General features: G+C 50.3%; 1 protein-coding gene and 4 non-coding genes across 8 annotated transcripts in view; 1 reads left to right on the top strand and 4 right to left on the bottom strand.

Moving 5' to 3' along the window:
- The window catches only part of LOC122367375 (dnaJ homolog subfamily C member 13-like), a 33786-nt gene extending 17160 nt beyond the window's left edge, over positions 1 to 16626 (bottom strand). For 2 of the 4 annotated variants that reach the window (XM_043340403.1, XM_043340405.1), the window contains exons 1-14: positions 16581 to 16626; positions 15506 to 15584; positions 15105 to 15189; positions 14338 to 14602; positions 13867 to 14067; positions 12060 to 12202; positions 10707 to 10958; positions 10184 to 10330; positions 5581 to 5683; positions 5119 to 5291; positions 4580 to 4787; positions 4120 to 4275; positions 3656 to 3745; positions 3147 to 3311 (exon numbers count right to left, since the gene is read on the bottom strand). In XM_043340403.1, coding sequence (XP_043196338.1) covers positions 3147 to 3311; positions 3656 to 3745; positions 4120 to 4275; positions 4580 to 4787; positions 5119 to 5291; positions 5581 to 5683; positions 10184 to 10330; positions 10707 to 10958; positions 12060 to 12202; positions 13867 to 14067; positions 14338 to 14602; positions 15105 to 15181 — 1980 coding nt within the window. In that variant the 5' untranslated portion in view covers positions 15182 to 15189; positions 15506 to 15584; positions 16581 to 16626. The remainder of the gene's footprint in view (positions 1 to 3146; positions 3312 to 3655; positions 3746 to 4119; positions 4276 to 4579; positions 4788 to 5118; positions 5292 to 5580; positions 5684 to 10183; positions 10331 to 10706; positions 10959 to 12059; positions 12203 to 13866; positions 14068 to 14337; positions 14603 to 15104; positions 15190 to 15505; positions 15585 to 16580) is intronic. The other 2 variants (XM_043340404.1, XM_043340406.1) reach the window with 1 other exon arrangement.
- Trnav-aac lies at positions 36 to 108 on the bottom strand. Its single transcript has one exon. It is a non-coding gene; the product is annotated as a tRNA-Val (tRNA).
- Positions 974 to 1046, bottom strand: Trnav-aac. Its single transcript has one exon. It is a non-coding gene; the product is annotated as a tRNA-Val (tRNA).
- Trnaa-agc lies at positions 2891 to 2963 on the top strand. The gene has a single exon. It is a non-coding gene; the product is annotated as a tRNA-Ala (tRNA).
- On the bottom strand, positions 7459 to 7530 carry Trnae-cuc. The gene has a single exon. It is a non-coding gene; the product is annotated as a tRNA-Glu (tRNA).
- Positions 16627 to 16767: the final 141 nt, after the last annotated feature.

Raw genomic sequence — 16767 nt, 5'->3', positions numbered from 1 at the left:
ACGGGGTCAAGCCAACAGCAAGAGGTCAAAACGACTGTTTCCGCCCGGGATCGAACCGGGGACCTTCCGCGTGTTAGGCGGATGTGATAACCACTACACCACGGAAACAGCTGACGACCTCACGAGGCCCTTGCGGCGCGGGACGGCGCCTCAGTCGCAGAGTCATGTTTTGGGTCCAGAAAGACTTGACGCGATAGCCAAGACGGCAGTCCCAAGGCGGTGACATGGGAGTTGAGCCATGGCGAGAGCGGGATACGAGATGCGCCGGTGGATGAGCGGCTGCCGGTCACCATTCTGCCGTGAATCAACTGCTCCAAGGACCAGCTTCAGCTGAACACCAGGGAAATCTTCCTTACAACTCCTGATTCAGTCCGACGAACGGCCGCCTAGAAGCACTGGATTGTCCTAGAGACGCCGCCGCGTGGGTTTGGGCTCCGGAACGACGGCTCGGCCTCGAGGGAGGATTGTTTACCAGAGGGAGCGGAGAGCCATCATCCTCCCGACGGAATAAGAGCACAAGCTCTGTGTCCCTGTTCGCAAGATCTGCAGCATCACTCATGCCGAGTTGGGGGATTTCCTTGGAACCCTTGAGATGTTTGTGCAACTGGAGGTAGACTCGGCGGACAGCCCTGTGAACAAGGGCGCAGGCGCAGCTGGCCCGACATTCTTCAGAATTCATGGAAGATCGGATGCCGATGCCAGTTCTCTCGAAGTGCCGTGACGAGGCAATGAACGTCCGTGTACAGGACACCGAAGACACTCGCAGAGAAATGGATTTCGTCTCTCATACGCATGCCAGCAAATCAGCGACTGTCGTGCTTAGCAGCGGACAGCCCGGTGCAGGAAAAGTGCCAGAGCTGGAGCAAATGCTGAAACTTGGACTTTCTGGCAAAACGAGAACGCACCCTACACACGTAGCAGAAAGAGAGGAGGATCACAACAGGTCAAACGAGCAGCGAAAGATCAAAACGACTGTTTCCGCCCGGGATCGAACCGGGGACCTTCCGCGTGTTAGGCGGATGTGATAACCACTACACCACGGAAACAGCTGACCGGCCGCCGGGGCCTGTGCGGGGCAGGCCGGCGGCTGAACGAAAGTTATATCTGACAACTGGGCGTGTCTTACCTCAGTGAAAGTGGTCAATGACTCCAATGCACACTGGGCCGGGGGTCCGGAAAAGTGCTAGAAATTATTTGTGATTGAGTTGTTGATCTCAGTGACAAGCAAACATGCTAAAAACGAAGTGGGGCTGCTTAACCCTCGCCGGACCTATTGTCGGACCCCCCACCCCCTCGGCCGGCCGAGGGGGGAGGGTTGGTACGACTCCTTTTTGCCGTTTCGCCCCTAATGGAGCTAGAGCCTCGCGGAAAAAACAAGCGTGTGCGCCGTTTCAAGGCGGAACGATTGATACCCGATTTTAAGGTCCCAGGTCAACCGGTAACCTCTGAGGTGAAGTCAAAAAGCCCAAGTTAGGGTTTGGTTTTTGGCAAATAATTTCGCAAAAAATGGCCGCAGAGCAGCGATTTTGGCACCATCGTGTTCGCCTGGCTCAGGCGCGTCGAATGGTATACTTTTTGTTCGGGTGAGGTCAACTTAAGGTATTGACCTCGAGTCAAGGTCAGTTCAGAGCCCATCAGGCCACGAACTTAATCGAAGGAGGTCGTATCGCATATCATTCGATTCGGGAGGTCTTTCCGAGTCCATTGGTGGCTTTCCCGAGTCGCTGGCTCAATTTGATCATGAGTTATTGACGAGAAACTCCTATGACCGGTGTGACGTCATAAATGACGTCACGGAAGGTCAAAAATGCAAAAGTAAAGCATCGCATCTTGCAAGGAGTGCACGAAATCACGAGTCCGTGTGCTTGAGATAGTTTGAAATCATTCCATGCGCAAAAACAACAGTTTCCTTATTTCCCCATTCACTTTTAATGGTGAGGTCACGTGACCTCGAAGAGTAGCAGGCATTAGCAAAAATTGCGAGTAGGGCATGACAGAAAGATGATTGGTGGTTTGTATGGCATGGCCATTTTTAACGGCTCGAAATAACATTTCTCAAAAAGTCTAACTAAAGAGCAAGTTGTTGTTGATTATCACTGACTTGTGTTTAGGGGTTAATAATGACCACATTTTTGAGTTTGGCCCAGAAATGTTGACAGCATTGTGTGCGTTGATCAATTCTGAGCTCAGGGACATATATTTCATTTAGATTATAAGCGTTTGTTTTTCACAACTTCCAGCGTTTTAAAGAGCGCCGGGCCTTCAGTAGAGCGGCGAGGTGATAATTGCCCCTACATCATGTGGTTTACTGGCGTATATCTCGAAAAGTAGCAGGGAAAAGCAGCAAAGCACCTATATGGAACAAAAGATGAGTAATCAGAGGCTAGTATGAAATGTTCATTTTTAGCCGCTCGAAATAACGTTTTTATAAAAGCCTATTTAAAAAATCGGATATGATTTTAAATTACGTCTTGCAGCTGCTTGCAAACAGCTAGCTTATCCTTGCAGAAAAGCGATGCAATATGTCAGAATGATGTTGGCACAGTGAACAACAGTGCCCTGAACTAGTCTGACAGGAAATTTCGTTCAAAACGACGATTGGTCAACTAATAAATTACGACTAAAGTTCATCATTAAAATCGGTAAATGTGGTGGCCTATAGAGAGTCTAAATTGTCTTGTGTTTGGTTACAACTGACGACCTCAATTTTGACCTTAGGGCAAAACTAGCATCGGAATCGTATTCTTCGATCAATTTGGGATTAAATGATACCTATTTTGTTCATATTGCGGACAGTCAGTTTGGGGGAATTTCTAGCGCTTTTTCAGGCTGCCGGCCTACAGTGCAATGGTCACCATCAGATCGACCAATGGTACTCTCCTATCCAACGGGGGCTGTAGCTCAAGTGGTAGAGCGCTCGCTTAGCATGTGAGAGGTACGGGGATCGATACCCCGCAGCTCCAAGCTTTTCACTTCGAGCACATGAAACTGAAGCAACGGAGTCATCACGCGCAATCCCTTTTCTCTTGGATCTTCAAACGCTCATACGCTCCCTAAAAAAACTTCAATTATATCATAGAAAGGTTTGCAAGGCCTTCTAGCGTCCGCAAAAATCGTCAAGGAAAATACCTCGCGCATCCACTCACCACGGTGCGCGCGAGGAGGTCGGTGGCAGTCTGGTGACCGGTGCACCACAGCGTGATCAGCTGCCGGCTCAGCTGACGGTGGGTGAGCAGCCGTCCGTCGGCCGACTGGGTGAAGAGCGCCGTGTGTAGGTGACGCGGCAGGGCGCCCTCCGCCAGCGCCAGGTCCTGAAGGGGACGGCCGCGTGTGAGAGTCGAAGTCATCGGTTAGGAGTGTGGATGTGGTAATACACGGTTGTGCGCGGTCTTACAAGATGGTTGAAGCGGCTCCGGTTCGTGCTTATTCAATCGTTATTAGTTATTGCAAGTTGGCTTTCTTAACTCCAAGCCCATTCACGACTATCGTCAAGAAAGGCGAGAGGTCCGGACCGCAAGTCAGCCTCAGGAACAACTTACCCACCCCACGTCGTCAAATCCACACACTCTCCACTCCCCCACCCTCTCCACACTACCTCCCGCCCCCAACCCATATCAAAATATGAGCGTCCCACACAAAGTTACGCGTCTCGTACCTGCATCCGCTCGGCAGTGGCGGCGTCGCCCTCCCCGATGATGGCCCTCATCACCAGTCCGGCGCCCTTCACAATCGCCAGAGACGGGTGCTGCGACGGGGCAGAATAAGGGCGTAAATGGCGAGATACGACTGTGGGGACGGGTGCATAGTGCCGGACTCAAGCGTAAATGATTTTCGAGGCGCTGAAAGTTAAACAAAAAGCTTTTGAAGCAAGGTTACTTATAGTCTTTGCAGGAGTTTCAAGAGACTAATGGCAATCGTGAGAGCATTCGTTTGGCTCGAACCACGTCATAGCTAATAAAGCATAGTGGTTATTGCAACGCAAACCTGACGCCAGAGCACGCTTCTTTCCTGAACCTCGTTGGCTATATTTCCACAAGGCTTGCGCACAAATATTTGAATGGACGACGGATTCACTTGGTCAGATCACAAATCGATCTACTCCGCAGCGCTGCCACCCACCAGGAACAGTTTGAAGAGTGAGCGTCCGCGGGCGGCCACCAGCTCCAGCAGGCTGTCGAACTGAGCGCCGTCCGTGGTCTCGCTGTACGGCGCGCACAGGCCGTACGTGAGGAAGTCCAGGAACGCCGACACCACCAGCGCGCCAGTGCCCTGACGCTGGAGAGAAGGCGCAGAGGAGGAACGGCGGTGACGGAACGGCTCAGCGACAGAGTACCAACACGTGAATAACAAACAAAAAGCTAAGCAGAATAGAAAGCAACCATGCATGCCAGAATGCCTACCAGTGAATCACGTACCACCACCACTCTTGTTGATTAACTCTTACCAAGAATATCATGGTCGAATACACGTAGACATAAATCAAATGATATTGTGCATGAAATGAGCTGTCATCTAGTTACTCGATCAAACCTTTAACGGCTACACTGTCAGCCAAGTGGAACCCGTCCCGTTCTCTTACCACGTGCGCGGACCAGACGTCGAGCAGCTTCTCCAGGAAGACCTTCGAGCTGAGCAGGCTGGTCTTGTTGAGCTGCTCCTGCTTGAGGTCGTAGTCGGCGTGCATCGGCTGCAGCAGGGCGGCCAGCATGTCCAGCGCCGCGTGTGTGATGGCGTCGCAGTCCCGCTTCAGGGCCCGTACCACCTTCAGACCGATCTGCTCTCGGAACCTGTCGGGGCAGATCAGGCAGCTGGTCAGGTCAGGCAGGTTACTTAGGTCGGGCTAAGTCCGTCTAAGGTGAATGATACACAGCGGTCTTGTCTGAATTCCCTGTAACTCTCGTATTTTGAGCTGAATCCAAATGATGAAGCTGAATCAACCGCCGACTTGGCCTAAATTCGGCACCTCAGGTACTCAACTTCAAAAGAAAGAGCTGGAGCCAACGAAATGAAGTTAGAAACGGTACCACAGACACTTTACCATCCGACACTGTAGCTAGAACCGATCCCACCACACAACGCCCATTCCAGCCGCAGCTGATCTCTGGCAGACCGTCTCACCCGGGCAGCTGGGTGAACGCGGCGAACCCCGCCTTGCTGGCCACCAGTCGGCGCAGCGCGTGGAACTGGGCCTCCACCACCGTGGCCGGTAGGGCGCCCTGGTCCCCCTCGCGCTGCAGTAGTGATGTCAGCGCCGCGTTGATCAGACGCTCCTTGTTCTCGGCGAACAGGCTCTGTAAGAAGGAGGGGCCATGTCAACGTCGCTAGCTGGTCTGGAAGTCCAAGGTAGCTTGAAAATAGACATTTTACAAAGCTAGCAGTAAATTTAATAAGTGCTTTACGAAAACATTACACACGTTTCGAGCCACGCTCGTTACTCACATCCCGTACCATATATTTAGCTATCCAATCCACGTCCGTATTGCGCTTGGTAATCACAGCTGCCGGTGCAGCGCTCCTGTTTATTCGGTACTCACGCTCCGTGACTCGGTACTAAAACCCCTCGCGGTACTCGGTACTCACATCTCCGGTGACGGCGTGCAGGAGTCCGCTGTATGAGACGTTAGCGTTGAACCTAGCCACTGCATCGGCGGCCGTCCAGGACGGCGGCTGCTGCTGCAACAGCCTGAGACGACCAGGGGAGACAAACTGTCAGTGGAGGGTAGCACAGACACTGCTGCTGCAACAGCCTGACACAGACCAAACAGTCAGGGGAGGGTGACATAGACACTGCTGCTGCAACAGCCTGAGACACAGACCAAACAGTCAGGGGTGGGTGACACAGCAACAGCCTGACACACGGACAACCAGGTCAGTAGTGAAGGGTTGCACGACAGAGAGACAAAACAGTTTTAGTGGAGGAGGGGGGGGGCGGCAGAGCGGCGGCTGCTGCTGCAACAGCCTGACACACGGCAGGGAGGGAAACTGCAGTTAGTGGAGGGTTTGCAGGGCGGCTGCTGCTGCAACAGCCCGATACGGCAGAGAAAGGGGGAACCGACAGTCAGTGGTGGAAGGTGGCACAGAGGCTGAACAGCCTGCCACAGGACAGAGGGTAATCAGACAAAGCTAGAGGATGGCACAAGATCGACAAAAGAATATCCCTATGGGGCTTCAGAACTGGAGTCTCCAACCCTGAATAGAGCAGCATGAACATAACATTCACAATTCCCAATCAACGCAGTACGCGACCGGACAGTGACCGCATCAATCGCCCCCTCCCTCTCCCGGCGGCTAGCCTGAGGCGAGGATTAGAGCCCGACACTAACCACGCGACTTTGGTGTCGCATAACAACGACCGCACTCCCCCCCCCCCCACCAGTCATCCACCGCAGTGGCGGATCCAGGGGGGGGCTGCGGGGGCTGGCAGCCCCCACCCAAGGAAAACTGGCGCCACTGCGCCGAAGGCGCAGTGGCGCCAATTTTCAGAAAGGGAATTTGAATGTAAAAACTTGTCAAATAAATACTTTTTGGCAATGCGACAGCATAGAACAATTATGACCTGCAGCCCCTCCCCAGTGAAAATCCTGGATCCGCCACTGATCCACCGACCCGTCCCAGCCGCCGCGGCGGCGCGGTGCGGCGGGACACCCGACACCGCGCAACAAGCTACCGACAGAGGAGGCTGTGGGTCGAATTGGCAGGGCGGAGGGAATTTGGAGGGCAATTAGTAGTTTACGGCACAGCTGAATCCCCTGGCAGCAGGCCGGGGAGGAGATGGCTTTATGGAGTTAAAGAGATGTTATGGCGGTTACGTGTAGCTTGCCTGACTGACACAAATCAATTAGCTTTTATGTACCTTCTAATATTGGTTAAAAGCCAAATAAAACAGCTACGAACGATACAAAACTTCTGTCAAGCTAGCTGCATTCATCGGTTCAGATAAAATGGGCACATGAAGCCATTGGGCCATAATATGGCTAACATCCAATAACAACGAACAATGGAGCCATGAAGATCGATTTGGTCAGGCAGTTACTGTGACCATCGGTGATACAGCAAAAGGCACTCCACTCGTCCCACTCCAGTGCTCTGACGCAGTCAGCCCCCTCTCTCTCCCCGGAGAGCACGATCGAAGAGCCGACATATGACACTGCGCCATCGATCCGGCGTCATGTTGCTAGCCGAGCAGAGAGCGACCACCTCCCTCCTCCCGCCCACGGGGATCACATGGCGGTGTAGCCTAACCCTCAGGCTTCAGACCGCAGACCTGACACCGACACGGTCAGCGATCATGTGATGCCGATCAGCCAATCATGCAGTGCCCTCATATCAAAGAGAAGAAACGGTCATTCTTTTGTGGAGATTTGAGTGGTGGATAGAGAGGATCGTGCCAAGCGCAAACTTCTCCATCTCTTATTTATGTTTCCTTGCAAAACTGGCTACATGACCTGGCAAAACGTGTTCCCGCACCGGGAATCGAACCCGGGCCTCACGGGTGAGAGCCGTGTATCCTAGCCACTAGACCATGCGGGAGGACATGAATGATGTTCTGATTCGTTGAAAGCAACAATGGCTCCAAGCCTGAACCCTCCATGTGACGTAGCCACGATTCCGCCCGCGATCAGTTTTGGATTAGATAATAGATTGGACTATATTTCCATAGGTATATCCTTAACGTGGTCATTTTCGACAAGGTGGTCACCTGTTCGCCTTGCCCTCAGGTGTGCCGAATCTTACACATTATGCCTAAAAAAAAGATAAAGAACCTCTCTCTTTTGTGGGGAATATCCCCTAAAATTCTACCAACTTGCTACACGAACCCTCCCACTCATGACCAATTAACCAACGAACCGCGTTAATTACACCCCAGGGACACCAGTCGTGGGCACAGCCGGTCTTTAGAGGTATTGACACAGTAACAGTAATTTGCGATATACCACGCAATTTCATTAGAATCTCTTACATTAACCCTCGCATGTGTAGGGGGGGGGGGGGGGGGTCGGATGGACCCCCCCCATGGTTTTTCGCGAATAACTCGCGTAAAAAGCGGCCGATCGCGACGAAACTTTCAGTACCCTCACATTGATCAATTTTACACCTACCCTGAAAATTTCATGACCCTGACCCAAATGACCTTTGACCTGTGACCTCTTTTCCGAGACCATGTTTGGCCGGAATCGCGATTCTGCGTATGTCGGCTCGCATTAGCCGCGCGTTTGCAAGCTTTTCGTGGTTTTAAACGTTCAAACATGTAATTTGATGTTACTCCCGTGGGTGTCAAGGTCACCTGAAGGTCAGGTCAGGTCATTGACCTTTCGTGACCTCGGGTGACCTCGGTTCACTTTTTCGAGTTTTACATGTTTCTAGGCTAGTTTTTGGAGCTGAATTCGAATTTAGCAACCATTTGAACATTTACGAAGTAGTTTTGGTGACTTCGTAACATGTTACGAAGCTGTCAGAGGCGGTTGACACGTACTACGAATACCCGTCACGACGCCTACTGGTTGACCTGACCTGACCTGACCCGACCTGGTCTAAATGCTTCAAGACATCATCTGTGATCAAAACTAACACGATATTCGTGATCAGCACCCCGAAAAACCCCTTAGCAGCCACACTTTACGACTTTCTAACAGGTCCCGATTTTCCCGACTTTGGGGTCATTGACCTGACCTGGAAGGTCAACCAATGACCTAGGACCTTAAAATTGGGTATCATCGGCTTCCTCTCGTCATGGGCAACACGCTCGTTTTTTCCGCGAAGCTCTAGCTCGATCAGGGGCCAAACGGCAAGGGGGGGGGTCCAACCGACCCCCCCCCCCCCCCTACACATTAGAAGCTGGCAAACGCCGCACACATGCGAGGGTTAACGTTACAGAATGTAGTTTATTGCTGTTTTAGGACGCAACGGCTATAACGCGAAAGGTTAAAATGAAGAGAGTACGTCAAATTCCATGAAAAACCGGCTGTGACATGAGACAAGTAGTGGCCTTTCCGGTCCACCCACCGACCCGAGCTGTGACCTTTAGCGCCGCGAGCGACGGCAGCACATAACGAGCGGAGCAGCAGCCGACTCAGCTGGGCTATTTGGGGGTCGCCAGCCGATCAATGTAATAGCCAGCGAAAATTTCAGCTGTGATGGAAGACCCGCCAGCACAGCACTCAGAGGCCATTCGTTTGTTGGGGCGTGTCTGTCGTACTTTTTAGTGATGTTTACCATGCTATATGGTGGTTCATCAAGTGGACCTTCCACTCGGTGAATGCGATTTAGCAGCTTCTGGGTTCAATACACTGTGGGTGGTGTTATGTGTCAACAGACCCGTAATTGCCGATAAATACCATACGGCTAGTTGCCACCCAACTGACGCACAGAGTAGTGAATCAGTACGTATCTGACAGGCTTGTTCCAACTTCCTGTCACCGGTAGTTGATTAGCGGACACGTTCCTGTGTCTTATCATATGCACACTGCAGATAACAGCGTGTGGCATTCCGCGATACTGACAGCAAATACCACGGCGAACACGATAGCCTGTTCCGATCAAACGAATTTAAAGTCGAGCGAATCGAGTAGAATAATTTACATCATCGTTCCAAGCGGTAGACGCCAGACGGTAACTTTATCGGTACTCACACCAAATCGAAACCCCGAGTATCGAACTGATCTGATCGTTCCCGGTAATCGAACGCGCTGAGCACAATCAAGTTGAACTGGCTGGATGCATTATCCAGCATCCCTCCATAAGCCGCATCCAATTACTACCCGCGAGTGGAGTACGCTCGTCTTGACGTGGAGGTGGGATTTCGCTTCACCTCTTATACAGCTTCAGTGTACGAAGCCAGAGCCAAAACTGTCAAACTATCCACGGGTAAAACAAACATGATCGTCGGTTGGTCTACTCCGTCACCGCAAAATCTCTTCAAATACTTTGAAACTCATATCTTTCATTTTGCTACTGACGGTTACGAATAATGGCCTCTTTGATAAATGGACGTTGCCAACCGTAATTCACATTGTCTGATAAAACCCAACAAAGTCGCTAAATCTCTAAAGCATGACATACTCATTTTCATGAAATCCCGGCAAAGTCATGCTCACTTAACCACAACTGCAGACAATCGACTTGCTGACAACAGTCTGGGGAAAACTAGCCGATTATTGCCCAAATCAGCCGCCCCTGGACTCACTTGAGGTGCATCGACTCGACCTCCTCCTCGACCGGTGTGAACAGCGGTCCGAGCCGGTGGCCGCGCGGTGTCGGCGTCGACCGCACGTGCACGTCCACGTTCCCGGCGGCCCGCACACTGTCCAGCAGCGAGGCCAGCAGCGAGTCCCTGCGGGATGCAGGGTAGCAGTGGGTTAGAGGGACCTGTGGTAGATGGAAGTCAACGGTGAGCACACGGCATACCGGCAGAATCACCGTCCTATCCAAGGCCCAAATGCTACGTTTCTATAATTCGAAAGCTTCTTAGACGTTTGTCACAGGAATGCACATCATTCTCCACCTCCCCGATTGTGGAGAGGTTATCATGCTGCAGTAGGCGTGCACCCACCTGTCTGTGGAGAGGTAGAAACCCAGCCCCACACACCCACCTGTCTGTGGAGGGTAGAAACCCAGCCCCACACACCCACCTGTCTGTGGAGGGTAGAAACCCAGCCCCGCACACCCACCTGTCTGTGGAGGGTAGAAACCCAGCCCCGCACACCCACCTGTCTGTGGAGAGGTAGCTGCGGACCTGGCCGTCGTTGTACTCCACGCTGAAGGTCTGCGCGCTCTCCTGATGTCGCACCAGCGCGAACACATGGCTGAGCGGCCGCAGGGTGCAGACGGAGTAGCTGGCCGGGTCGCGCTCCAGCAGACACGTCTCCGTGAGACAGAGCGTGCGGCGTACCGGGTCCGGGTGCCGCGCCGACTGCTTCTGCACGGTGAACTCGGCCAGGGAGGTGAGGTGCTCGTCCGTACTGCCGGAGAGTGAGGGGAGAAGAGGGAGGTCAGTGGGGTGTGGAGAAAAAGCGCGTACAACTATTACCGAGCCTGATTGATTTCAGCAACGATGCATTGAGGCCAGCCAGTACTGAGAAGAAGATTGTTGACGTGGTTGAAAGATATAGTTATATGTAGGTAACATGATGTTATTTCGATATAATCTTACGAACAAGCGAATTTTGCACTCAGAAGTCGTGCACTTCATGAAGCATCCAAACATTATTTCCAATAGTCAGCCAGCGACCTATTTATAAGTCACTGATCACTATGGAATCGGACAGTTTGGGTAAAGTTAAACAGCAATGAAAGAACGACGATAAGGAAGCCGGCAAAATCATCCACCAGACACTTAAACGGTCTGCTTCACCACCTGCACGCGGGTCATGGACCATGAAACGCAGTCTCCTCCCAATCATACGACCCGGCCGCCCGTGGCACCGCGCCACCGCAGCTGGGTCCGCTCGGTAACCGGCCGTCGTCTCGCTCCAGCTGGCCGTAACCACAGACACCATCGCCGCTACCGGAGCCGCGGAACAGCGCTATCGTCCAGACGCGTGCCGACCTCGATACTTACCTGCCCCAATCCCCACTCATTTCGAGCCTACGTCTATCCCCAACCGAACAGTTGCACATCTTGCAAGACCTAAACACATGCACCTGTTCTGTGAACTGTGGCGTATGTACCTGGTGTCTATGCTCCAGACCACATGTCACATTGATCCCATCCAATCGACTAATTGACCTCAACTCAGCAAACAGACGGGCGACACCGGCCACGTTCAACAGTTCCGCACGGTGCATCATTTCAAAGGGATTAGCTTGTTCCGTGCCTAGTCTTGCAGTATCCCAGCCTCACCTTGATCCTACCCTACTTGAAGTATTCCAGTCAACACCCTATGTCTAGCACCCACCTACCTGTCAACTCATCATACTGTCATCACTCAGCTCCCTATCTGTAGTATCCTAGCCACCACTCAGCTCCCTCCCTGTAGTGTCCCAGCCGGTGTTCGGTGAAGTACCCCAGTCATCACTCAGCTCCCTACCTGAAGTGTCCCAGTCATCCCTCATCTCCCTACCTGTAGTGTCCCAGCCGGTGTTCGGTGAAGTAGCCCAGGGAGACGGCCTCCTTCCTGGAGGTGACGTTGACGCCCACACAGCGGGCCGCCTTGTCCACCATCAGCCGCAGCACAGTGTCACGCTTCTCAGAGGCAAACAGGTGCTGTGAAGAGGAGGGAAGGGCGGGGGAGGTGAGCCTTAAGGTATCGTAGTGGGAAGTCGTCGGCAATACGTCGCCTTTATTTACAGGGCATAACGTTAGAATTTCACAATGGCTGACCAAAAAAAAAAAAAAAACTGCGTAATAGGTCCTAGATAGGACAGACAAGCAAGCAGCGCTTCTCAATTTAAATACCATCATGATTGATATATCCCGAAAAAAAACGAACATAGTGAATAACACGTCCATAAAATACAGAGGAAAATATTATTACGGAGCGAGCGAAGCGAGCGTAGTCTTTCCTTAGATTAACGGAAATTTCTGAGTATGAGCGGCCGGCCGGCCGTGGTCACGCTTTTGCGAGGCTTATATCTCAGCAACCACTCGACCGATTTACACGCGGTAATTTTTGTAGGGTAGCTTCATTCCTTCTACCAAGTATTGGACTATTCCCGATGCATGTGGGTGACCCCTTATGCACGTGCCACGTGCAAAACGAAGAGGTGTCCGTTTTGTAATTGTTGCAATATCTCGGTAACTACTTGGCCGATTGCGCTGAAAGTTGGCATGTAGGTAGGCACCCACTAGGCACTGCATATCCATGTGCCAGAGTTGGGGCGCTGCTGCACGTGCGCACGTGCAGGGGTCGTTTCCAGATCTCGAGAACGGCTGGACCGATTGCGCTCAAATTTGGTACACAGGGACCGGTTAGTAGGGTACCGTGCGCAAGTCAGTTGGGACCCATTTTGCACGTGCGCACGTGCAGGGTGCCGCTTCCAGATCTCGAGAACGGCTGGGCCGATTGACGATTGTGCCCAAATTTGGCACATCGCTAGAGAACGGTTAGTAGGGTGCCGTGCACAAGTCAGTTGGAGGTACCTCCTCGAATTTCGCACGTGCAAGGCTCACCCTCTCGCTCGCTCCGTTAGTCGCCCCAAAAGGCGTTATACTGGTAATTTAAGCCATAAAACATCGGATTCACCGCGATACAAAATCAAACGATGCTGCCTGACTCTCCGATCATCCAGAAAGGACCAAAGCGTCGCTTATATTCGGCAAAGTGGTTAATAACCATACACTGATCGATCATGACAAGAACACGTCAACAGCGTCGACTTTATGCATAAAGGAAGACAAACTCAGCACAACGCGGAACTCCATTAACAAAGAACGAGGAAGTTTAGTTCATCGCAGTTTGGTTTAGCACATGGTCTGTTGAAGCGCCCTTTGGAGCTCAGCTTTGTTGGCCGCTCATTCAGCGCCAAATATTTATATTAGCGACAACGCAATGAGTGCACGTTAGGCGTCATCGGGCAGCACACCCTCGTCTCAATAATACGAGCCAAGTTTCAGCAAAATGCACATGTGCCACCAAAATCCATGACCGGGTTGTTATGGTACGGACGATCAATGATCGTGGTACCGTTGTTTGGAATGTAGTGTCATGGTGAATGTACGCAATGACGATAATACAAATTTAACGAACAGAACCATTTCCAGCACCATTATTAGCAGCAATCTCACTTCTCAGCTTCCCTCATGCACTAACTACAGTACACCAGCTTCCAACCTACACGGAGTACAGCAGGCCCCAATGTAACACTAATTTACCACACCAAAGCCCTCATAGTCCACAATCCCACTTCCCCCATCATATCCCGACTCACCATCCTGCCGAAGCGGCCGCAGATAACAATGAACCCTCCGGGGTAGTCGGAGACGGGCACCACGGCCTCCACGTCCTTGTAGGCGTAGGAGGCGACCAGGGCGCCGGTAGCCGGGTGTCGCTGGTCTAGCGAGCACGGGCCGGCCTCCAGCACCACCGGGACCCGCTGCTCCGACCAGTGGTGCTTGAAGCCGTTACAACGCTGCCGGAGACGCAGAGAGGGAGCGGTTCAGATCTCCGGGACGAGTATAAAAGAAAGTATGGATGGCATAAGAAACAGTAATTTATGCAGTTACACAACTACAGTTATAGACAGACTGACAGGAAGTTAAAAGGGTATGGATTAACTAGCGCGGGCAAATAATAAGACCGGCAAAACCATTTAACAACCAGATACAATGCAGCATCACCTACTAACAATGAACGCCCTGGCTACACCCTCTACCCCCGCCCCAATCCCTTAGTTACTCACGAAGGTCTCCTCCTGGGGCTCGCCGAAGCCGGCCCGGTACCGCAGCGCCTCGGTGATCAGCTCGGCGCGGTGCTCGCTCGAGAAGCGCATCGTCTCGCTCTTTTTGCCCTTGCGCACGAGGATGGTGAACTCGTGCGGGGAGCCGCCGCGCGCCGCCGGCACGATGCCCAGAAAGTCCTCGTAGAGCCACTGGTTGGTGGCCTCCATCGAGCTCGGGTTGTACGTGGATACGCCCATGGTGCCGATGGAGAAAATGCGACGGAACCTGGCGAAGCACACGGCTCGAATGAAGGTCGGGTCGGAGCTGGCGTAGGCGATACGCGCGGAGGTGGGAAGAGGGTGGGTAAAATAAAATAAGAATAATGACATTGATATTCAAATGCAAGAGTGGAAATTTTAATGGTTTCAAAATCACCTCTCACAAGACATCATAGGCATTGGAAATCCTTTTTATCAAATTGCTGAAGAGCTCAGTGCTCACTAGGGGGAGCTAATGAACCATTTCAAATAGAAAGTCTTCCTTTGGTTTTGCTTAAACTTGTTAACTACCATCTAAACTTTGGCAAAAAGTGTGAGCAAACATAATCGAATTCTGCATCTTGCAATGTTCTTGCAAACAAAAGTAAATGCATGGGAAATACAAGATATATTAATACAGCCATATTACAGAAATCACACTTATGATGCAAAGATTTAATTTCATTTGTTATGCCATCATAAGAATCTTCAATGCTGAAATGCAGACCAGCTTAAAAATTGTTACTTACTTTCCTTTCCATGAGTGTTTGGTGAGGAAGAAACAAGCAACATCCCTGTTGTTCTTCAGTTTTGGCTTGTCAGCCATATTGATCCCTAAAAAAGATGGATCAGAATACATATGTATTTGATCACTCATAGGTTTATGTCTGTTGGTATCAGGTTGAGAGCTGTGATGTTATGCCAGAATACCTCATTCACTTATCTTGTTCACATCACACCAATACACTTAATGGTATGCCAATGCATTGTTTCTCATAGCAAATAAATAATGCAAAACAAATTATTTTTGTTGCATCAATTTTTACACCTACATTGCTTAAATATAAATTGTGGTGTAGCTTTAGCCAATAAAAATGATAAACCAGCACAACATAAAATTGAAATATCAGCCTTTCAGAAAAAAACTCACATATATTTAGTGCTCCAACTGCAGAGCAGGATTCTGGTAGAATGTGATAAAGATCTTAGCTCAGTTTTTGCTGGATAATCTGAAAAATAGAATTAGTTGGTTAAGGCAAATATTAATACCCAAAGCACCAGCATTAGTGTAGCTATGAAAATAAACCATGTTTAACAATTTTGAAAATTCATCACAAGCTAAAATGTAAGATAAACTAGGCTCTACCCTTGCCATCGTATGATCCATCTTTACTTATTTCAATTTTTAAAATTTTCAGACAGATAAACCTATGCAGCGGTTACTCAAATTTCATAGCTGTAAAATCTTATTATTAGCTAACCCAAAAGATGCATTTTTCTTTAATTAATATGATAACCTAACAATGAAAGCAACAGCAGCTCTAATGTTCCTGTTTCATAATATCATACTGAAGAAGCACAAAACAAATCTTCTTTGACAATGGCAAAGGGTCGGAGCATCTTCAAACTAACCTGAACCAGTGGTAGGTAGGTACCAACAGCCATGACAGTCAACAGAAAGTAGAAACCACGGTATAATTAAGGCCTGGCGTCCCAGGAATATGCCAGATACCATTGTAGGTTGTAGGTTTGTAGATTTGTAGGTTTGTAGGTGGTAGGTAAGGTTAGGTCAAGTCAGGTTTGCTTAGGTCTATATATCTCTGTCATCCCAATCTGGCATCTTCCTGGGACGCCAGGCTTACTAATACCGAAACCACTGCTCAGGTGCACACGCACCCTAATATCCAGTTAACTACATTCATTTTGCAAACATGTACCTATGTATATTTCATAATGGATGACGAATCGTGCATCATAATTTGTCAAATCATCAGAATTAATATTCAGCCTCAGCACTCAGCAAAAAAAAAAAACAGATCGAGATAGAAGCATGCTGAAAAACCTGAATTCATTGACATACGATGCTGTAACGCCTAAAGCAAGGTTGCCTTGAAATACTGTTTAGTTTATACGTTTATTCATGAAAGAGAAAGCTCAAAAACTTAAAACACTTGAGGATAGCCACTTAAACAGAAATCGTACAACATGAAAACCACAGCATCTACCATCTCAATAAATCCAAAGCTTTTTCAACACGTAAACAACACACACCTCCCTTGCGGAACCGCCTGCGACGAAACCAGCGCAGGTAGTTTTCTAATAGTTCCTGATAAAAGTATCCTTTAATTTCCCTCATATATATGTTCGATGTTAACAGTGAATTGATATTAACAACAAATAAATAATTTATTG

Source organism: Amphibalanus amphitrite, unplaced genomic scaffold (assembly GCF_019059575.1).
Source record: "Amphibalanus amphitrite isolate SeventyFive unplaced genomic scaffold, NRLGWU_Aamphi_draft 000865F_arrow, whole genome shotgun sequence".
NCBI lineage: Eukaryota > Metazoa > Arthropoda > Thecostraca > Balanomorpha > Balanidae > Amphibalanus > Amphibalanus amphitrite.
Note: the sequence above shows the minus strand (reverse complement) of the source record. Positions and strands in the feature narration are given on the sequence as shown.